At 37.6% G+C, this 24,159-nt stretch overlaps 1 protein-coding gene across 1 annotated transcript; it reads left to right on the forward strand.

Annotated features, from left to right (window-relative positions):
* The first annotated feature begins 16,345 nt into the window (after positions 1 to 16,345).
* Positions 16,346 to 23,876, forward strand: LOC139117773 (multiple epidermal growth factor-like domains protein 10). Its single transcript, XM_070681032.1, has 7 exons — positions 16,346 to 16,544; positions 17,192 to 17,326; positions 21,223 to 21,357; positions 21,773 to 21,916; positions 22,112 to 22,244; positions 22,722 to 22,780; positions 23,255 to 23,876. The coding sequence occupies exons 1-7, from the start codon at positions 16,463 to 16,465 to the stop codon at positions 23,836 to 23,838; spliced, it is 1,272 nt and encodes a 423-aa protein (XP_070537133.1). The 5' UTR covers positions 16,346 to 16,462; the 3' UTR covers positions 23,839 to 23,876.
* The last annotated feature ends 283 nt before the right edge of the window (positions 23,877 to 24,159 follow it).

The following is a 24,159-nucleotide window of genomic DNA, read 5'->3' on the forward strand; positions in this document are numbered from 1 at the left end:
ACGGAAGGGGTAAGAATGCACTGAATGTATGGGAGGTAGAGAGCAGACGAAAATCTTTCAAAATGTTTGAAAGTGGGGAATATGGATGAATGAATGTAAAAATAGTCGCAAATGTATATTCCATGACCTACTTTCAATTCATGAAGATTGTTTGACACTCATGGCACTAAAATCATTTTCTTCAAGCTATAATTTATTTCCAGTTTTGTCAGTCTTCTTGTAAGAGTCTCATTGTTACTGTTGCCGCTGTTCTTGAATTCGGTAAACTAGTGGTGTTTTCAAAAAAGGTCGACATAATTGTTACGTGCAGAGAAAACGAACAAAAGGGTGAACTCAGCAGTTAACGTTTAAACAAAATTTATTACAAAAATAAAACTAATTGCTAAGTCAGGGATAGAGTACAAGCTTTAAAAGTGTACAGATTACTTATCTCAGCTGGGACGGCAAAGCTCCAGTCTCAGAGTTGTAACAGTCAGTCGATGAATGAACAGTCCTTTGGCTTGCAGGCTTGAACTGCACAAAGTCCACAGTATAAATCCAGCGTTGGCAGTGAAGGTCTTGAAAAGTCTTGAGAATGACTACTGCTGGAGTTTAGTAACACACAAGAGACACGATCCCAAAAGTCTGACTGGAAGCTGTGCACGTCCCTTTTATAAAGGCATATAAGACAATCTAGAACTTTTATTGACATGCTAATTACTGTTCTAAAATTATCTCCCTTACACAACTAATCAACTTTCCAGAACATTCCAAACATGACTAATTGAATTCAAGGTTGTGAGGTCATCAAGGGCAGTGACCTTGGGAATGTTCTAGACTAATTGAACTCAGGTCATGATGAGTGTGGGGGAAATGACCTACATAACACACCCCCTCTTCAAAAAAAGAAAATTTTTCAAAGAAAAATCTTTCTTTTACAAATGTAATCTTGAAAAAGATTTAAGTACTCAAATTCTTACTCATACTCTAAAGTAAAATTTCTTGAAGGTGAACAACAATAAACTCTAAATACGAGAGAGACAGTCTGCAATTAAATTGTCTCTGCCTTTGATATGTCTAATGTCAAGATTAAACTCCTGTAACATTAAACTCCATCTTAGCAATCTCTGATTTTTGCCTTTAAATTTCTGCAGAAAAACAAGAGGGTTGTGATCAATATAAACCACTATTGCCTGAGTTGAAGAAGTAATATAAACTTCAAAATGCTGTAAAGCTAATATCAAAGATAAACACTCTTTTTCAATTGTAGAGTAGTTTCTCTGGGATTTGTTAAATTTGCGTGAAAAATAGCAAACAGGATGATCTACACCATGACTATCCTCTTGCAATAAAACAGCACCAGCAGCCGTATCACTAGCATCCACAGCTAATTTGAATGGCAAAGTGAAATCTGGTGCAGACAACACTGGGGCACTTTGCAGTATGGCTTTAAGTGTATCAAATGCCTGTTGGCATTGCTCTGACCAAACAAACTTTACTTTCTTTTAAGTAAGTTAGTCAAAGGCTCAGTAATTGTGGAGAAATTTGGACAGAATTTTCTGTAGTAACCAGCCATACCGAGAAAGCGCATCAGTTGTCGTTTGCAGTTTGGTATGGGAAAACTTGAAATGGCACTGATTTTGGCATCAACAGGTTTTACCTCACCCTGTCCTACAGTATGTCCGAGGTAAGATACCCTCGCCCAACCAAACTCAGATTTGGCAAGGTTGACAGTCAACATTGCTTTACTCAGTCTCTCAAAGAACTTCCGCATGAGCTTGATGTGTTCCTCCCAGGTGTCACTATACAGGACGACGTCGTCAACATAGGCTGCACACCCGTCTAGCCCGGATATGACGTCGTTGATCATCCGTTGGAACGTTGCCGGAGAGTTCTTCATTCCGAATGGCATCACCTTGTACTGGAACAATCCGTCTGGTGTAACAAAGGCGGATATTTCACGAGCACGAGCCGTCAGAGGGACTTGCCAAAATCCCTTCAGTAGGTCAAATTTCGTCACATACTTGGCTTTTCCCACTCGGTCGATGCAGTCATCAATCCTCGGGATTGGGAAAGTGTCTGTCTTTGTTAAAGTGTTGACCTTCCTAAAGTCTGTGCACATACGATAACTGTGATCTGATTTGGGAACAGTATGCACGGCGAACTCCAGTTACTTTTACTGGGTTCAATAAAGTCATTGTCCAGCAGGTATTTGACTTCTTCCTGGAGATATTTCGCTTTTGTTGGATTCAGTCTGTATGGATGTTGTTTTACAGGCTTACTGTCCCCAACATCAACGTCGTGATAGATGACGTTTGTCCTCGTTGGAACATCTTGAAATAGGTGTTTATATTCGTGGAGCAGTTCTTTCACCTGTTGTTGTTGTTCTGGCTGGAGGTGTGCCAACTTTGTAGACTCCAGCTTCTCCAGGATTTCTGAGTTCTGAAGCTTGACCGAGCCCAGCTTTGAGTTTAGAGTATTTTCACTCAAGTCAGTTTCAGTATCACTATCTTCATAATGGTTTGAACTGACTGCACTGACAGGCTGAGTTATAGTAGGATTATCCCTATCCAAATATGGCTTAAGCATATTTATGTGACATAGCTGTTTTTTGTTTTCGCCTGTCAGGTGTTATTATGATGTAATTTAAATCACTCAATTTCTTATCAATTAGGTATGGCCCAAAGTAACGAGCATGGAGTGGTTTGCCAGGAATTGGAAGTAGAACAAGAACTTTTTGACCTGGTTCAAACTTCCGTTTTGAGGTGCTTTTATCATATTTGGTTTTCATTGACTGTTGAGATGACTCAAGATTTTCTCTGGCTAATTCACATGCTTTAGAGAGTTTTGTACGAAATCTGACACATATTGCAAAATATTCAGACAATCATCATCGTCTGATAGGAATTTCTCTTTAACGAGCTTAAGTGGGCCACGGACTGTATGTCCAAATACAAGCTCAAATGGGCTAAAACCAAGAGACTCTTGAATTGACTCTCTAACAGCAAAGAGCAAAAAATGAATTCCTTCATCCCACTGCTTCTCTGTGTCAAAACAGTAGGTCCTAACCATGTTTTTTCAAAGTTTGATGAAATCGCTCAAGAGCACCCTGACTTTCTGGATGATAGGCGGAGGACCTATACTGTTTAATGCCTAGCTGATCCTTACTTGTTGAAAAATACCAGACATAAAGTTGGAGCCTTGATCGGACTGGACACATTTAGGGAGGCCAAATAAAGTGAAAATTTGACTAAAGCTCTCACTATAGTCTTTGTCTTTATATTTCTCAGTGGTATGGCTTCTGGGAACCGAGTTGATGTACACATTATTGTCAACATGTACTCATTTCCTGATCTTGTTTTTGGTAGGGCCCAACACAGTCTATTAGTATCCTACTAAATGGTTCTTGAAATGCAGGAATTGGCTGTAAAGGGGCCTTTGGAATGGTCTGATTTGGCTTTCCTACCATTTGACATGTGTGACAAGTTTTACAGAAATGTGCTACATCCTGCCTGAGATTAGGCCAATAAAAGTGACTGAGAATTTTATGATAAGTTTTCCTGACTCCTAAGTGACCAGCCCAGGGGGTTTCATGGGCCAGGCGCAATATTTCAGCACAGTAGGGCTTTGGAACCACAATTTGATGTTTTATAGCCCAATCGTCATCAACCAAAACATCTGGAGGTCTCCATTTACGCATGAGAATACCAGACTTTGTATAATAGGAAACAGAGCTATCTGAAGTTTTACCTTCATCATCTACCCTGTCAAACAAAGACAAAATATCTGGGTCTTTGTGTTGTTCTGCAATGAGATTTGATCTAGAAAATGTCTGACTTTGGTCAGCAGAAGTTTTACTGGAAGTTTCAAATCCACGAGGGATAACGGAATGATCCGTGTCAAACACCTGACTGAGAAAGGTGTCATTTAAGTCAACATCTGTGACATTATTTTTGAGAGTATTTTGATTCTCGGAAGTTTTCTTTGACATGGCTCGAGTAATAGCACATGAAGGAAATAATCGGGTATCTCTTGTTCAATTGGCTCTGGATCCTGATCTAAAGTAGGATTATCAGTCACAAGTGGATTAGTAATGACCTTGTCCCCAGCAAGGTCGTTTCCAAGAAGAAGGTGAATCCCTTCAAAGGCAAAAAAGGCCTAATACCTAAAGCCACAGGTCCAGAAACAAAGTCCGAAGACAAATAGACATTATGGAGAGGAACAGGAATGTAGTCATTACAATCTACCCCCTTAATAAGAACTTTAGAACCTGAAAATGACTTTTCAGAAAACGGCAGGGTATCTGCCAACAAAAGAGACTGGGAAGCCCCGGTATCTCTTAAAATTTTGACAGGGGTAGCGGAAGAAAATCACTAGAAAGTGATATAAAACCATTATGAATAAATGGTTCGAAAATACCCATAATGCTATCTTGAGAAGAATTGACCTTGACCTCATTAATTGGGGATGAGAGGGCTTTAACCTCAGAAAATGTGTTACACACATTATTAGACTCTAATTGAGTTGATGAAGAAATAAAGCCGGTGGCTTAGATCCACTTTGACCACTTTGACCTTCACGTTTTCTTTTCAATTTAAAACAATCTGACATTAAATGGCCGTCTTTCTTACAATAATTACAAGAAAGTGTACCGAACTGTTTGTCAGAAGGAGATTGAGACTTGGGATCTGATGATGTGGAAGTGTTACTTGAATTTTGTGAACTGTTTCATTTGATTTTCTACTGTCCTTTGAAAACTTCTTGGATGAAAAGGAGGAGTTAAATTTACCTGCATTGTTTCTGTAGGAAAAGGACTGGGATGGTTTGCTGAGAAATGAAGATTTGTGGGTCAATGAATAATCATCGGCCAAACGTGCAGCAACCTCTAATGTATCTGCCTTTTGTTCATTGATAAACGTCTTGATGTCACTCCGAATGCACCTCTTAAATTCTTCAATCAAAACAAGTTGTCGTAATTTGTCATAATTCTGACTGACCTTTACAGAAGAACACCAACGATCAAACAGTTGTTCTTTTGTTCGAGCAAATTCAACATAAGTTTGATCCTTCACCTTCTCACAATCCCTAAATTTCTGACGGTAAGCTTCAGGCACCAACTCATAGCCCTTGAGAATTAATTCCTTCACAGAATCATAATCCGAAGCCTGCTCTACTGACAACTGAATGTAAATTTCTCTGGCTTTACCCACCAAAGCACTCTGCAAAAGCATAGACCAGGACTCCTTAGGCCAATTCAGACTCTGAGCAATTTTCTCAAAATGAAGGAAATATTTATCAACATCCTTTTCTTGGAAAGGGGGAACTAACCTGAAATGCTTAGTGATGTCAAACTTGTCTGAAGGGAAGAATTTTCCTGACTGTCCAAGCTCTAAACGTTTTATTTCTACCTGTAATCGCTGTTCTTCTAATCGCAATTCTTTTTCTCTCTGTCTTTCTTCCATTTCTAATCTTTCCTGCCTTTCTTTTTCTTTCTGTCTTTCTTCCATTTCTAACTGCATTCGTATTTTTTCTTTTTCTAATGCCTGTCTCTCTTTTTCCATTTGTAATTCTTTTTCTTTCTGTCTTTCTTCCATTTGTAATTCTAGTTTCTTAATCTCCAAATTTGTCTGCAATTCTAATTCTAATTTTCTGAGTTCAGAGGAAGACTCAGGCTCATAATCTATTAAGGCAGACTCCTCAAAATGGCCAGAATTAACTAAATGTTTTGCAATCTTGAACTGTATTTCTCGCTTGCGCATAGATCTTTTGACATCTACTTTAAGGAAATTTGCCAGTGCTATGAGGTTGTCTTTTCTGAGGGAATTAAATGTGTCCTGATCAAGGTCATCCATAAATTCGTCTGGCTTGAATTCCGCCATGATTGAATTTCGCTGAGTTCACAGTATACAGTATTTTGAAAAGGCTGTCAAAATGTTGTCAAACGGCTCAAAATATTCGTCTCCCGGACGAGCCCCCAATTTGTTACGTGCAGAGAAAACGAACAAAAGGGTGAACTCAGCAGTTAACGTTTAAACAAAATTTATTACAAAATAAAACTAATTGCTAAGTCAGGGATAGAGTACAAGCTTTAAAAGTGTACAGATTACTTATCTCAGCTGGGACGGCAAAGCTCCAGTCTCAGAGTTGTAACAGTCAGTCGGATGAATGAACAGTCCTTTGGCTTGCAGGCTTGAAACTGCACAAAGTCCACAGTATAAATCCAGCGTTGGCAGTGAAGGTCTTGAAAAGTCTTGAGAATGACTACTGCTGGAGTTTAGTAACACACAAGAGACACGATCCCAAAAGTCTGACTGGAAGCTGTGCACGTCCCTTTTATAAAGGCATATAAGAACAATCTAGAACTTTTATTGACATGCTAATTACTGTTCTAAAATTATCTCCCTTACACAACTAATCAACTTTCCAGAACATTCCAAACATGACTAATTGAATTCAAGGTTGTGAGGTCATCAAGGGCAGTGACCTTGGGAATGTTCTAGACTAATTGAACTCAGGTCATGATGAGTGTGGGGGAAATGACCTACATAACATAATGAAATATTTACTCTTAAGCACATAGATGCAGATCGTTGTATGTGACTTTGAATCCGTGACAAATTACGTCCACTCCTTCTGATGTCGTGATTCTTGATATATCATATTCTAAAACACTTGTTTTGACATTTTCGATTTGAAATTTTGATGATCTGAGTCGTGACAATGCCCCCGTCCTCAAACGTTCACAGTGAATAAAACGGAAGGCAGATGCACGACATCCTTCTTTTTATATATATTAATACAACAGCACCAGACTTTAAATCAAATAAGTCAAAACGTCTTTTTAGCGTGACCAATCACGTCCAGGTGATGTGTCATCTTTCAGCTGTTCTGGGCTATCATCGTGCCAACTATATCATTGGGCACATTGCTTTTATTCCTTCTGGCCTATACAAATTTAATATTCGATAAGGTACCCTTCTTGCATGTGAGTTTGACCCTGGTTTGACTCAGAGTTTGACCCAAATCGCCCTCTATCGTTAATTTGATGGAAACGGGGCAGAATACATGGCAATCATGTTGCTAAAAAGGCTTTGCTACAGCACCAACTTTAATCTTTCATTTTTTCAAATTGTTAAAGATGTCATATATATACAAATTATTTTATGAACGTCACATTACGACCATCAAGATTTTAAAAAAACCAAAATTTCGCTAGTTATAAAATGTACCAGTCAAGCTCGAGCACGGTAATGAGATCACCCAGCACGGGCGGCCGGTCGCAGCTGCAGCTGTTGACCGGCTTTCATTGGCAGCACCCGCGTACTCGTGTGCGGGATACAGGGTAGCTGTACGTATCCACGGAGTTGTTGTGCGGTCGGTGTTAGTTTCCAGTTTTTATATGCTTGCTAGTGCTAGCTACCAGAATGCGAAAACAGCGAAAGAAAACACTCATAAACGAAACAGCACTGCTAAACAAATGTCAGTACGACGGGTGTGTATAAAGAAGGGTAAGCTACGGCCGCATTTAACGTAGCTCTGCATGGTTGTGTGTTACGGAGTTATACGGTCTCCCACCATAACCCGGCTGACTGCCATAGACAAAATCGCTGGTAGCACCTCGGAAATACGGCCCGCAGTTTCTCCGCCGAAACAGCCGATTTTGAATCCAAAACTTGCATTGATCTACTTTTTCGAGCACACCCACCTCGCTTAGGTACATGATGTGCTTAGCTGCGCTTGTAAATTTACGCAGAGCCCAATTTTCTCTCTAGGCCTATATGCGGGGGAAGCGTTCGTAATTAGTGTGAGCAGTTTTATTGCAGTTCACTGCAGTGGCTTCGCTATCTATTACTGAAAATGGTTGTAATCTGATTCAGCCCATGAGCACTCGGGCGAAAACCAGCCCTGCAAACAACATGAACAAAAGAGCATCGCGATATCGAACTTCTAAAGTCGACGTTCATCGAGGAGTGCAACCAGAGAAAATTATGAAATATGTAACAAATCTGATGAGAAAAAAGAAAATTTTTACATGATAGAAAATGTTCATCAACGATAGTAAATAGCCTAGTGGTTGTTAGAAATAATGTTAATCATAGACTGTTACATCGCGATGTTCATTTGTTTGCAAGGCTGGTTTTCGCGCGAGCTTGGCCAGATCTTTAAGGTTGCGAAATCTCCGATATATATCGGAAAGTATTTACCGCGATTTGAAAAATCTGTAGTATCGTCCGTTTTTCGAAGTTGGGGTCGAATTGAGGAAGTCGTGCTTGCTCATATCTGTAAAGTGATGAAATCTTCGATATAAGCTTATATTGGATATTTACCCGCGATATGGACAATCCAGTTATGAGTATCGTCTATCGCTGTAAATAATGTATTTCGTGGAAGACCAGCCAAAACTCCCGATGATGTCAGATCGGTCCTCTGTCCAAGTCCCGATCGTCAAGTAATTTTTTTTAAAGCCTACATGTAAAGAATGTATTTCGTGCAAGTCCCTCCCAGAAACTTACGATGTTATCCTATCGGTCCTTTCAACGAAGTCCCGCTAGTAATTATGTGTATGAAGTTTCGTGTGGACATTTAATGAAAAAATGCTTTAAATGTAAAAATGTATTTCTTGCATGAATAAATTTAATAATGTAAAACATGCAGGATTCTTAACTACCGGCCATGGATGCTATTTTTGAACTAAAAGTCGGACAGAGGTAGTCGGGTGGTCAGATCTGTTAGGAGCATTCGTTTTTTACAGGGAGGGGGTCGGTGGAAATCAGGGGGGGTTGACTTTTACGAAAACCGTTTTAAGGGGGTCAAATTTTGCAATCAATGATTGGAAGGGGGTCAAATTTTACAAAGGTTTGTATGGAGTTATGGAACAAAATTGACTTTTGAATTTCACAGAAATGTTACTTGGTCCTTCATACATAATCTATGAGTAGTCTATGAGAAGCTATGAATAATTTCCTTTAAATACAAAACTAGCTAAATCTGTGTTTTTATAGACTCTTGATTATTGACATTAACGTTCTTGATTAGACTATGGGCGATTACAAGTTCATGTGTGTGCAAGAAATTTGATTTTGGAACGTCACCAAAAATGTTGATTCTCTTTAAATTGTGGTATGTGAGGAAACTTTGAATATATTTTTTACAATTATACAAAACTAGCTATTAAAATCCAGTGTTTTAAAAAGGTTTGACAATCGATATAAATGTACGTGACGAGAATATTATATTTGAAAGAGCAGATCTGAAAAACCAATATGACAATTTATCCCAGTGATTATTTGTAAAGTCCAAAAAGGATTCTTTGAAAGGTCAAAGGTCAAATGGGGAATTATAATTCAATTAAGATATTATTGATACGGACTGTGACATCTGGGGGATGGTCGCTGTTTTTGTGCATGAAAATTCAAGGGGTGGGTAGCTCTTAACTTTTTCTTGCAAACACTTTTGAAGGGCCTAATTTTTTCAGCCCAGGGCCATAGGGTGCGAAGGTTTAATGAATCAAATCTGATGATTTTTTGAGGGGGTCACATTTTACAATTGATGAATTGAGGGGGGGGGTTAAATTTTAGAAATTTTTTTGGAGGGTAGCTTACATTTTCATTTGTCCCTCAAATTCCACCGACCCCCTCCCCGTAAAAACGAATGCTCCCTTAGGTGGTTAAATCTCCGATAAACATTGGATATTTACCCATGATTTGACAAAGTATCGTCTGGTATCAGAGTTAAAGTCCGAAATCGCCTATATTTATCGGGTTAATATTGGTGATTTTGAAGACTCGGCGGGCCGAGACACAGTGCAAGGAAATCTAGTATGATCGTCTGGTATCGATATTAGTGTCTCGGAATTGCCGATATTTATAGGGTAAATATCAGCTATTTCTCAGCGTGCCAAGAAACGATAGGCAAGAAGTCGTTCTAGACTGAGGTGTAGTCCCGAAATTGCCCATATTTATCGGTTTATATCGGCGATTTTGCAGACCTTTGAAAGGTGCAGAAGATAACTTAGTATCTTGACAGTTTTTAACATTTTAGGCCCTATTACCTCCGACTCGCCGGACTTTCTTTAGCCACTGTCTTTCGAAGGAGCTGCTCTGTGGGAAAACGGTAAAAACTAACACCGTTTTTGTTCTTCCTTTAGTCGTTTTTGCACCCAACTGCACTTAATTCATTTTCATTCTACTGAGCATTAAAAAGTTGTAACATGCAGAACTGCACTAGACAGTTATAGACTCCGAGTCCAATGCTACGGTAAGCTGTCACACACGATAAAATTTACAAGCGACCTCAAAAGAGGGCTAAAACTGCAGCAAGTGAAAAATAATACAGTAAAAAATTAGGTCGACCAGCGAGAGATAATACTTGCTAAAACGCAGAGGATAAAAACTGCAACAAGTTCGGCCGGTCAGTATTTTACTGCATTTGTTTGAACTTGTTGCAGTTTTTATCCTCTGTTTTTTTACTGTCACACACGCTCATGTATCGCCGATGACGTCACGCACGCTTCTCCCATGAGCCCTTTCGCGCCATGGGATTTCGAGTTTATTTTCGTAAATGTCGTCTACTTCAAAGTCTCCTTCGTCGCGGGCGGGTGCAAACATGTGGCAAATTTGAGCTGCATTTTATTCAAGGTGGATTTTACAAGGGATAAATGGTGACACTCCCTAGACTTTAAGGTTTCCCTTCAACAGCGCGGAGAATTTCCGACATCGGGGAGATTACACAGCACGGAGATAAATTTCCCACAGCGTGGAGATTTGTACACAGTGCGAAGATATTGACACAGCGCGGAGAATTGTCGTTATCGTCCACGGTACAAGAAACATTAAACAATCTCACTCTCTAGCAAAACTTTTTAATTTTTAGCAATGATGATTGCCCTGTATATTCTACCCGTTTCCATCAAATAACGATAGAGGGCGCTGTGGGTCAAACTCTGGGTCAAACCTGGGGTCAAACTCACATGCAAGAAGTGTACCTTATCGAATATTAAATTTGTATAGGCCAGAAGGAATAAAAGCAATGTGCCCAATGATATAGTTGGCACGATGATAGTCCAGAACAGCTGAAAGATGACACATCACCTGGACGTGATTGGTCACTCTAAAAAGACGTTTTGACTTATTTGATTTAAAGTCTGGTGCCGTTGTATTAATATATATAAAGAGGGATGTCGTGCATCTGCCTTCTGTTTTATTCACTGTGAACGTTTGAGGACCGGGGCATTGTCACGACTCGATCATCAAAATTCCAATTCGAAAATGTCAAAACAAGTGTTTTAGAATATGATATATCAAGAATCACGACATCAGAAGGAGTGGACGTAATTTGTCACGGATTCTTTGCCTTATCATCAAACATTGTTTGTACAATTGAATGATTAAGACTCACGACCACACAAGCTGATATTGTGTGACAAAAATTGTCTACAGGAATTGATTAAACCGTTGTCGAATCGATATATCTTCTTCAGACTAGTAATAATTCCTACAGAACAGTTCAATTGTAGAATTCGTATGATACAATAACATTACCTCGGAACGTCGAATGCACACAAAGGTCATGTCCTGTAATGGAAACGGGTAAGGCTTTAAAATTTCAATAAATGGCGAATTGTGTCAGTTTGTCTACAAAGTCCGACAAATAACTTTATGAAAGAGTCAATTCCAACTCGTTGACAATTAATCTTATTAATAAATCCCTGTCTTTCCCACGAAATCAAAGGTAACAGGCGATCTCTATTGAATAAGTTCTTCATACTTATAGGTCACGTGTCACGATCTGGTATACGTAGTTCCGTTTGCTTGTATGAGGAAGTACATATATTTGGGTGAGAGATCATTAGTATGCAGTCATTTCAACTGATCAAACCACTCGTCACTTGGAAATAGCTGTGTCTCTTTGTAAGACGTGCACCTTTGCGTTAAAAGTGTGCATGGCTTTGATTTGTAATACGAATTCTTCTAGGGCTAAAAGATGTCGAGGAACGTGTACATTATTATTACGCTAGCTCTACATATTTTGAACACATGTACAAATACAGCTGAAAAATGTAGTCGATCTGTCAGGTAAGTCCTTTCTTCCTAAACCTTCTAAACAATACCACCCAAAGTAATATTTTACTGTTGTTTAGAGAGTCAGTCCAACTACAACAATTGAAGTTACGAAAGGAGTTCAGGAAAACGCCCGGACCAGAGCAGGTGTGAAGATTAAGAACTCGGCGATTCTGCTGGTCTCCAATCTTCGGTAAATTAATGCTAAACCTCTGTACATTTTTAACACTCCAGCTCAACACTTCAGCCTAACCAGCAAGCTTTGAAAAAGTATTTAACCTGTAAAAGACAACTTGTGCGTTACCGTGTCATTTAAATAAAACTTCTAAAGATTGGTGACCAGCCGAACCAACTCGACCTTTACTCTACATATAAAATATTCGAACATTGAATCAGTATTCGTCAAACACCCCTTGATGACGGATAAGCTTCGGTATGAACAACAATGACACAGAACATTGCTTCAAAATAGCGTTGACTGTAATTCAACTGTACTTCCGCGTTTCAGTTTAAACTCTCATTTCCTTTGGCTTTATTATTGTTTTAACAGAAGTGTATTAACGTACAAGAACAATCGTACTTCATTTACATTGATTATCCATTGTCCCGACGTGCAATACTTAATTCAGCTACGGAGTCTTCTTTGTCTGGGCGATTCGCTGTACAGTTCTACCTTGGAATGAATTATAAAGACACAAAACGCACGGATAGGATGTACAGTAATTAGGGTTGTTCTTTCCCTAAGACTGCAAGACGAACATTGAGTGGCGTCATAAGTAATGCATATGCTGTCTAAATCAAGAAATCCGGATACTTGCAATTTAGCTTTGGCGACTTTTTTTACATCGTCATGAATGACAATTTGAGAAGTTATTAGATTTTTTACGGATTTTATCCACCATTTACCAAATTAATACACTTATATTGTTACACTACACTTATATTGTTACACTAAGGTTTTAAAAGGCCAGCTTTTAAAATTCTTAAGTGAGCTAAGAAATTCACATTGTTTAACAATACAATAATACCACTTCTCAATCTGAACGCGGGATGAAATGTACAGATGTAGATTTACGTCACGAGATATTTGTATTGCAATGTTCAGAGCCAAACAAGAACAACTTTTAAGATACTTTACATCATTCTGATGGAAATTTAATGAAGTATCAGCTAGAATCAGACGCAGACTGTAATGATATTACAGTGACAGACTTTTACGCCAGTCATCTTCTATGAGCACCTATCGTAAAAAGTTGATTTATGGGAACGAGTGAAATATGATGGTACATTATACGCGATTTGTCAAATTGATGTTTAAAGAGTAGACAACCACTGGTGTCCCTTTACACTTTTGTTAAGAAGAGGAGGACATGAAAAAACAATGAATGTTCATGACAAATTCAACTTCCGTATATTCTGTAGATGACAATGCATATCATTTGCTATTGCTATGGAAATAACAGTCTTTGGATTTCTTTCTAATCCATCTGGTCAAGTTCTTTACCCAAGTTATTCAACACCCTTAATTCGGTATTTGAATATGGACTACGTAATTTTGAAGCCTTCATTTAATGTGTGTTCTGATTTGCATTCGATCGTCAATTAAAATATTATCATTTTTATTATATACTCCGATTTACGGCTTAAAAATAAGGAAGGAAAGCGATCGCATAAGTATGCAGGATTTTTCCATGTCTCGTTTCGGTTCGGTTGCATTAAACTATGATTACGTCGAATTCCAGATTTAATTTTGTTGATTTTATATGTGTTACATGTCTTTCTCAACAAAAATATTTTCATGATTAGATAAAAAAAAACTACAATGAAAGTAATAAGTTAAAGCTAGTTTCTTTAAATTGAACTTTCACGATCTTCAGTAAAGTCCTTCAAGGTTCAAATTTTCTTACGAGCAAATGACTTTATGGTAATGTATTAACATTGACATTGAAAACTTCAATAAATAGGAATACTGTAGAAAAGACGTTTTTGAGAAACCACGATCACCACTCACCAATGACAGAAACGTCTAGCGTTGTAACAATTTTGTTTATTTTCAGCAATAGAGTCTTCTCACAAGATTTGAGAATCAAAGAATCAAAGCAACAGGGATATGAAATCCGATGTAAATCTTATTTTCGTCATGGTAGTTGTGCAGCTTACCGGTAAGATCTGTACCGAGGAATTTTAGCAACTGACATACACTTAAATTGATGTTTTGTAGCATCTATTTAAAATTTATTTCTTCAATGAGTAACTGAGAAACTTGTAAATATATTTCATTCACGGTTGGGGAAAATGAAAACAGGTGTACATATACCTGAATGGCATTTTCATATTTCAGAAATCATGTCATCACACTTTTCATTTGATAATAGTATTCTATTTATCTATGATGTCTAGGACTGTCTATAAAACTGTGTACAGTACTGTGTATACCAAAAGATATAGCCTGACTTATGAAACAGAATACATTGACTGCCCTGGTAAGTAAATATTAGCGTCATTTTCATACTATTTATAGTTGATTTAACTGTCTTTAAAAATTTCATATCAGATCTTCACAAAGCTATAGGTGCCATGGTTCTCGATACTAGGATTTAACAAGTCAGCCAGCCTGCTGTGTTAGCGATAGAATATAATCACGTGATTTATCTTCACTTAGCCTGCGTATATGATAAATTTCCAAGTATGTTAGCATCATCCAGATAAAAATATTTCCTACGATTCGGTATGGAAGTTAGAACGAGAATATTTAGGAAAGTATTGTTCTGTATCAGCGACATAGTTTCGAATAACGATATTTTCATAATTAGCAGATGTTGTTGGACTAGAACTTAATTGGGTATTGAATAACGTGGTTTTGTTTGAGGAATTGTTCCGTGTATTGCATCTTCAGATCACAAATTGTAGTACAGTTGACCAATATTACAAATTCTAGTGCAGCCGACGGTTTTTACAAACGAAATACAGCACACAATATTAACGAATACTATTGTTAAATTTTCTTTTGCAACTCCCGTACAATTGAAAGTACAGTTTTTGCAAGAAAAATGTTAGAAACGCAGTGGCCAAAGCCTGATAGTAAACTATAAAATTATGATTATAACTTGATGTGACGTTTCTTGCATAGCGTTCCTGTTCTCTTTGGTAGGATGTTTTTCATGAACCGTAGAACGCTACGATGGAGATAGACTCGGTCAAAGTGAACATTTACTTAATATTTTACCATTTTATGTAAATGTCGTCTCATAATTGGGAATAGCATTTCGATATATTATAACAATTTTCATACAAGTTATATCATACGATGTTAACTGTCAAACTTTCATCCGATTGCTTTTAGAATGTTCAGACTGGGATTTTGCCGAAAATCTTTGTCAAGCTTGTGGGAACTGTCAGCCTTGCCAGTGTAACCGAACATTTTCAAAATCATGCAACAAAAGAGATGGCAGCTGTAGATGCAATGAAGGATGGCACGGTAAAAAATGTGACATCAGTGAGTGTCAAATTCAAAATGCAATTCAATTTAAACCAATTCGAGATACGAAAAGCTTATTATCTTTGCCTTCAGACAAACTGAGAAATATGACTGAACAATTAAAATAACACCTAATTTATTTACCACATAACATCATTTTAAACAGCTCTGTAAGGCCAAGAAAAATACAAAGTTTGTTTCTTGTCCTCGCGCACGTCAATTAAGACCCGCCGCGTCAACCATTTTTTGCTGCTCATGAGGAAATAAAATACAAAAACTAAACGCAAAAATACGCGACGATAGTGCATAACACAGTGCTGTATAAAACAGAACGGTAAGCAAAATAATTGAAACTAACATTCCATTAAGGACTGTGGACAAATATCACTGATGTATTACGCTGTCAAAACTGTGCCTTGCTGCACTAAAAAATCAAACCGCAGAACTGTTGCTGTACAAAAATAATGATGCAACACTGCTGTGTATTTATCTCTGCGTGCATTCGTATGTTGTTGTCATGTTTTTTTTCCGCGCTCTTGTTGATTCAAGAATAAAACAATGAGAGTAAAAACCGCGTTAACGCATCGTTTTTCAAATATGTCTATTTATGGGATGAGAAACAAACTTTTTATTTTTGGCCAAAACGCCAGTTTTTTACACCAGTCCAATCCTGCAGATTCCATTTCACTGTAAATAATATGTTCAAAAACAGAAAATAAGCTCACAAAGATCAGGATCGAAGCTGAACTCGTAAAACAGTACTGATAATTTCTTATGTCCTATTATTTTATTACGAGCAAGTCGTGATGCAAAGTGATTAACAAAAAAGTTTATGTGCTTTACAAGGGCAGACAGAGAAGCTTCCTAAAACGTTTTATTATCATTGACTTAAGAGTGTAAACAAGAAACGTACGGAGAAAATTGCATTCATAAATGCCAGTGTGATATGAATAATACAGTGTCATGTGATCACCTTGACGGTACGTGCAGATGTAAGCCGGGATGGATTGGAGCAACTTGCAATCAAAGTGAGTTATTATGTGACAAAAAAATTATTTTCAACTCCGTGATAGTATGAGCTACTTCAGTGTGTACGCTTTTGCCGATTATTGGAATATTAGAAAACAAAGTTAGCCAAGGTCAGAAAAAATTAGCGGTATAGGGGTGGAGCAGTGAAAATAGAAAGCCTCGAAATGAATGGGTGCATGTTGATCTCCGTGGTCTTCCTCCATGCAAAACAGAGATACAATTACTAAATGAGACAGTAAACTTATCTTTCTTAAAACTTAGCCTATTTTTAATGGTTGCCTAATGATAAGTGTGTATAATAGTAATCAACAATTATAACTATGGTAACAAAAGATGTAAACAACCAATGAATAGCACACACTGTACTCTGAAATGAACGAATAAATGTGTCCGATAGAAAAGCATTTCTTACTGGAAAACTAATCCATTATCACGTCACAGTCATAGTGCGGCACTGAGAATCGAATTAGCAAAATCAAGACTGGATAACTTTGTGTTCTCAACTTGTTTCAAGTCATTGTACATAAAGCATATGTTTATTACATGTGTTACATAGCTAAGATTTGAAGTTTCAAGCGAGTTTTAAACGCTAGCGGCCGGGGAGAGAGAAGCTTACTATAACTTTTTTTATTGTTATTGATTTCAGAGTGTGAGAAAGGGATGTACGGACATCACTGCATGCAAGAATGCCTATGTGATATGAACAATACAGTGTCATGTGATCGCCATGGCGGCTCATGCAGGTGTAAACTGGGATGGACAGGAGAAACGTGCAATCAAAGTGAGTTAAGCCTTATTATATGGCAAAAACTCTATTTGAACTGCGTAATACTATGATTGTGTATATACGCTTTGCCGATAATTGAAATGAAAGAAAAAGGTTAACCAGGGACCGAGAAGAATTAACGACATAGACAGTGAAAATAGAAGGTCGTGAAAAATGAATGGGTGTTCACGTTGATCTCCATATACTTACTCCATGCAAAACAGACAGAGATACAATTTACTAAATGAGACTGAAAATTGGGGATTTTGCCGAGCGGTTTTGACCATGGTGACTGTACGTTGTGAGTTCGAATCCGATCAAAAATCTACTGTGTTTCTTAAAGCATAGCCTATCTTCAAAGGTTGCCCAATTATAAGTCTGTATTACAGTGAACAGCTATTGTAAATATGAAATAATAACACAAACTACAAGAAATAATATCTGTTACTTAAGTAACTTACTTTGTACTTGAAGTAATCTGTCGGTGATGTATATAATACAGACATAATAAGTAATCTGTGTTATATACTTGTTGATTGTAGAATACAGTTTGGATTTTTAATATATCTATCGGCAAAAGGCTCCAAAATAATAGCCGAATTACAACTTTCAAAAAGCGGACATGTTTACATTGCATTATTGGAAATATAACTGAGGACGGAGGGATACATTCAAATTGGCAAAAGTACAAAAGTGAACACTTTCAAAAGGACAACAAAGTATATCCAAGTTGTGCTTAAACTGTTTAACAGTGAGGATACTAGAGGGTCAGCATAGATTAGTGTTCTTCAAGAATATAGCAAGATGTAGAAAATTACTGTTATACTCCATAACCCTTTTAAGGTGAAGTACTACGAATTACGTCAAAATTAGGTTGTGGTGTCATTTTCTTGAAACTTTGCACAAATATTCTTGAAAGTTGTGCAAGTGCAAAAATGAAATAAAAAATGGGGGTCACCACGCTCGTTTCCATGGAAACGGACGTTAAAATGGCGTTGTTCGAAATAAATAAAATGATATAATTCACATAACTAAAGAAAGCAATTAAAAAGCTTAGCAAATGATTAATTTTAATGAATACCAAGACTTAAGATCCGTATCTATCGAATGTACAGTTTTCATGATGTTTGTAAAGAAATTTTTACATAAGTATCGATTACAAAATGACGATATCGAAATTATATCACTACATGATTTTCGAACTTTCTTCCTGTCGCTTTGAATGGTGTCATTTTGACCAAACTTGGCGAATAAAATCCTGACATAATACCATTTAGTTTACACTTTTAATAGAAGGGTGTCACCACGCTACTTTTTACGATATCTCCAGTTGAATGGGTAATATGCGCCATGTAAATGGGAGAGAAATGTTAATTTTTCGCTCATATTGAATAAAAACGAGCTTCCTAGGGGTCAAAATATGACAAGGTTATAGGTCACATGTATTTCTAAGAGACTGGGTCAAAAAATTAGGTAAAAGCGCAATTTCAACAATGACAGGTGATGTTAAATACATGCGCTACAAAATAACCAATTTGCGGCAGGCTGGAGTTAAATCTGCGCAGAAACGTTCTAAAGCGTGTGCGCGTCCGAATTCGTCGCACTTTACCTTAAGGGCCTTTTCATTGTGTAATCCTGAAACAAGTGTAGTAGTCTACTCCACTAACCTGGAACGATATAACTAGTTCAGTGATAAACATTTTACATGAGAATAAAAACGAAACTCATCATCTGTTTCGTTGTTATCACATCTGAGATAAAGTCCATCTCTCAAAGGTAATGTTGGCTTAGGCCTACTTTCCTTGCCATTTCAATACTAAAACTATGATCACTCAATTTAAATTTCGATAAAGCTTGGCGAAGTGTAAAATTTGACAAATCGTTTAGGTATTTTTCAAATTAGAATCCAATCTTGAAGTTTTAATTTGAATGTACGCAATTTGTTACCACCTCCATTTTTCCTTGTATCTCTTGACATATTCTCTTTCCAAGTATTCAAATACTAACTTGATATCTTCCTTTTCATTTTCTTTGTCTAACTGGGCATATGATGTCACTCTTTAGGAGTTGAAAACATTCATAGGATTGTAACTTCTCAAATTACAAGAATAAAATTAGCCCAAAGACGATTTATTCTTATTTTCTTGAGGCGCCTTTTCCAGAATATGATCTCCCGGCAAATTATTTAACCTACACCAATATTTAACAACAGGAAGTGATCGATACATAATAGTTTAACATAACTTGCAGGTAATGAACTTTATTAGCGATGGTTCTGACCGACGGTTTTTTTACGCAGCGATGCGGGGCCGGTCTGGCTACTCCTGATACCGATTTAAAAGGGTCGAGACATGAACGTTTATAGAGGGGAACGCGGACGCAGCTGGCCGGATGCGTTAGGACGCCTAAAGTACAACGTTTCAAGTATTTGTTATGACAAAGTCAGCTAAAAATCATTTTCAGAAAATGTTCACTTTTGATGACATTTCAAAATTCAGACGTCTGTGTAAAGTTTTTGCATCTTGGTTAGCAGAAACTAATTTAAGAATTGAGTCATTTGTCAATGATACAAATGCATGGTACACATATACATTCGGTGTTGGCAAGCTGAATGCTGGACAGTTCAACATTCTGTAGGGAGTAAAACAAGAACGCAGTTGTATAAGATGAACAAATACGTTGTCAAAATTAAATTACTGCCCTCAAAATCAACTCCTGCCCTCTGCCCTGCTCCTGCCAATGTGCAATCTCACTGTCATTGTATACCGACAGTGACAGAGATAGCTCTGACTATGAATTATAATAATAGCTGAAGAAGAGTTCGGGTCATTTGACGCTCATGACGGTGAAACATACTTGTACACAAGATCAGGCCAGAGAGCAACACATACTATCAGGGATTTTTGTATTCTTGTATATGAGAATATTCGAATATTAAAGAAAAGTGATGGGGTCACCATCCGTGATCGAAAAATAACATAAAAGTAAAATTTTGATCAGTAAAGACTAATTTAAAAATATGTGACTAAATTTAATTATTTCAATTTTACCAAATATGCAATCATGACGGCCAAAATTTCAGAGATTATAATGTTTATTTGATGGAATATTTCAAACTTCCAGTATTGTATATTTTGTAAAACGTTCATAAGTAACATCTAAGTCATATATGTCTTGAACTTTTGAAAAAAAAGTTGGTAGGTCACTATGCTCAGTTTTTTCAGAATTTGGCAAAATGTAGCTGAGCCAGAAATTCTGTTGACCTGGCCAGAGTTGGATTAGCTCAAGTCTGCTTTTACTTATAAATCCAAGAAGTCCACTGATGCGTTTAAAAATGAATCAATTTGAGGACTTGCCTTGTAGGAATATTGATCTATAAACTGCTTGAAAAACAGGTAGTCTCGAACATCTGCGAGTTTCTTTGTGCGCATCCTTTATAAATGTACGGTTATATGATAATTGGGTGGCGGCACTTGAAAATGTTGATCATATAGACAGGGGGATTTAGGATACTGTTTGGGTGATCTGAAAAAAGTAAGATTTCAATCGCGATTCCTCCCCCCCCCCCACCGTTAGTTGTGAACGCAGCCTAGTATTATTTGACTATTCGAGCGTTTTGGCACGAATGGAAACGCGATTTCTCACACATTGCAAACACGGCTTTCGTTTGGAAGTAGTGATTCGGCTATTCTTCCGGGAAGCTGGGTGAGGGGAGAGACTGAAAGGTCCGTCGCTAAAGGGCACTCTACGCTAACCCCTCAACAAAGCCCTTGAGCGACGGATCTTTAAGTCTACTGGTGGGAGGGCATCTCAAAATCTCCTTTGGGCTCGAGTGAATGAATTTAAAAAATCTGTCCAGGGTCTCTGACTTTAAATGATTTTGTTTGCGGTTGTTTGTTTACTACTTTCAGCTTGTGAGAGCTGGCATTTCGGGAGCAATTGTTCAAAACTCTGCATGTGTGATATCGATAATACGTGGTCCTGTTCCCATAACGATGGAATCTGTCGTTGCAAACCTGGATGGAAAGGCACGGCGTGCAATGAAAGTAAGATAAGTAACTGCAATTTGTAGATATCAGATGTAAGCTTTGTATTCCGTTGGCCAAAACTTTGAGGGTAAGAAGTGACATGACATGAAAACAATTATTTTGCAATTTTCTTGAATCTAAAAGTCTAATTTAGATAACATATGACGCCCGAGTCACCGATGATGAAGTTGAACTTGCCTATAGATCTCCCCCATCCGATGACACGTTTGCAGGCTGTTGGTTTTCAAGTTGCCACTTTGAAAGAAACACAAGATTTTCCCTGCCCAGTGACATAACAGAGTTGCCCTCTTTCTCGCCCACGGAGAGAAAAATAAAATATCTGCCGAATGTCAACCGAACCGCTTGAGAATCACCTTTTCCTTCCGAATAGCTTCGTTTGCTGTTCCTTAACTGACTGTATTACTATTTGTAGCATGTCCTCATGGAATGTACGGTGACAAGTGTCAGGAAGATTGCATGTGTATCGAAGACAAAACAACCCACTGTGACCAATTCAACGGCACGTGTTACTGTAGAGAAGGTTGGGAAGGCAAATACTGCGATACAGCAATCAAAAGTACGTGTTTGTAGTCCATATCTGTATTAAATTGCATTAATGGAATTTCAACAATTGTCTACGATGAGAAATGTCATAAGGATTTACAGTATATATCCACTAAGATCTTTTTGTTGTTTTAAATTGTGTCACATAGTCCTTACGGTTATCTATAGTTTCATCATCAATGTTTAACAGAACTTTTTCTATCGACAGCTGGTGATGTATCACGAAGTCGAGAGGACTCCTCCAACACCGGTGCAATTGCTGGCATTACAATTGTAGTAATACTTATCATTGCTGTTGTCATAGTGATAGCAGCTTTCTTTATGCTACGACGAAAGACGCTGTAAGTAGCTCATGTCATAAACAAGTTTCTAGTTTTTTTCTGTGAATCCTCAATTTGGCATCGCAGTTTTTTTGTTTTTGTTGTCGTGGGGTCACTTCAACTTGGCATCCAATAAACATCAATTCAAGAGTTTAAGAGGGTCCGGAGCATTTTAATTGGCCTTAAGCGTAGTTAATATGATGCTTCAAGCAATTCAGTGCAAGGCGTCAGCTACATAAGTTACTTTCAATAACATTTTGCCGGCGTTTGATACCAACGTTAAGGTTACCATTCAAACCTAAACTAACATATTTAAGTGCAGGCACAGTATATCATTCTTGCAATCAATATATTAAATGGTGTGGTCTTACAAAATAGTCCAAAGCGCACCAGGTGTATACCAGATATCAACATAACAATGTTGTAATATTAAAGTGAGATATTAATTTTAATGAGTTCAATTAACACTTCAATACCTTACAAACACTTATTTTATAGGAATGGTACACGAGGAAATACAGGACTGTTTATCTATCGTCATACAATGGCTACCGAAGGTTAATACTCTCCCTTTTCACACATCTATTTTATATATTTAAATTTGAATAAAATGGATTATTTCAAAGCCTCGGCTGTTATTCGAATTAACAAGATCAACGTATAAGTCAATACAATGTCCATATTTCTTTCCACTTCTGCAATTCTGAGTATGAATGTTGTGAAACTACAACGTTCGCTCTTAATAAAATTATTAGCGCTTGTACTTTCTACGGATTAGATCGATCGTAGAACTGAAGAGCTTAAGAGTGCCAAATTATGAAAAAATTCATTCAGTCTCTCGTAAGTTACGCTATGTTTGCCTTTTATTGCCATCATTGTATTAAACTTATCTTTACCTTTCGGGGCTATTTTCTTGAACTTCAATTAAAATCATCACTGAAAGGCTATAAATTAAAATCTTGTTCTTGAAAAGTCTAACGACAATATTGTTGTGAATGAAATGTTATCTCTTCTCACCTTCGCTTTAGCAGAGTCTGCGGAAGACGATGATACCATTACATATGCAAACGTTGCAAACTCTGTCAATCAAAGGCAACATTCTGATCAGGGTGACCGGACGCATAATGTGTACACAGAGGCATATAAAGGAAGACCCGGACAGAATGCAGGGAACAATAGACATGATATCAATTATGGACATGGTTACACAGAATACGCAGTCAACGACAGATCATCACAGGAGGGCGCTGTAGATGGCACCCATGAAGCTTATCGGCGAACGCTGGCAAACGAAGGAGCAGAATATGATAAACTTGCTATGGACGACAGCTATGGAGCATCAATGATCGTGGACCCGGGCAACTCGCTGGCACAGAATCCTAACGCGCATATCAGTTACGACAAGGTTGATCGTACTGGGAGAGGTTACATTCAAGATCATGATGACGAAGTCAATCGGTATTACAACTTGGAAAGCGATACCGAATCAGGCGTGGATTCAAGATATTCTCTTAGCCATTCTGAGAAGGCAGACGAATACGGCGGCGTTGATCGCACAGGAAAATTATATCGACCAGATACAGAGACAAACTACGACAAACTCAGGATGAATTAATAACATGAAACTTTTCATATAATAATGACTGCATGCATGCTACCATGCACTGCCATATCAATAATAAAACAGTAAGGACTTTTCGTAATGCATCAAATGAATGCTAGGCGAATACACGGTTGATTTGGGAGTGACTTATCATATTTCTTATGTGTTAAATATTTATACAGATCATTCAATTATGTAAAGGTTACTTTGGTCGATGAACACAAGAAGTTGTGTTTTTCCCTTAATTTACCTGTAAACTTAACTTTAGCGCCAGGGTACAATGATCAGTCGTTTGGTCAGTCTATGGTAGTATCAATAGACTTTCTTGTCAAC

Source organism: Ptychodera flava, chromosome 18 (genome assembly GCF_041260155.1).
Source record: "Ptychodera flava strain L36383 chromosome 18, AS_Pfla_20210202, whole genome shotgun sequence".
NCBI classification, from domain to species: domain Eukaryota; kingdom Metazoa; phylum Hemichordata; class Enteropneusta; family Ptychoderidae; genus Ptychodera; species Ptychodera flava.

What these genes read in the sequence shown, in the direction of transcription:
- LOC139117773 (XM_070681032.1), top strand. Translation starts at nt 16,463, where the DNA reads ATGAATAATACAGTGTCATGTGATCACCTTGACGGTACGTGCAGATGT. An exon ending in AGGCACGGCGTGCAATGAAA is followed by an intron (nt 21,358 to 21,772) that starts GTAAGATAAGTA and finishes TACTATTTGTAG; the next exon opens with CATGTCCTCATGGAATGTAC. An exon ending in CTGCGATACAGCAATCAAAA is followed by an intron (nt 21,917 to 22,111) that starts GTACGTGTTTGT and finishes TTCTATCGACAG; the next exon opens with CTGGTGATGTATCACGAAGT.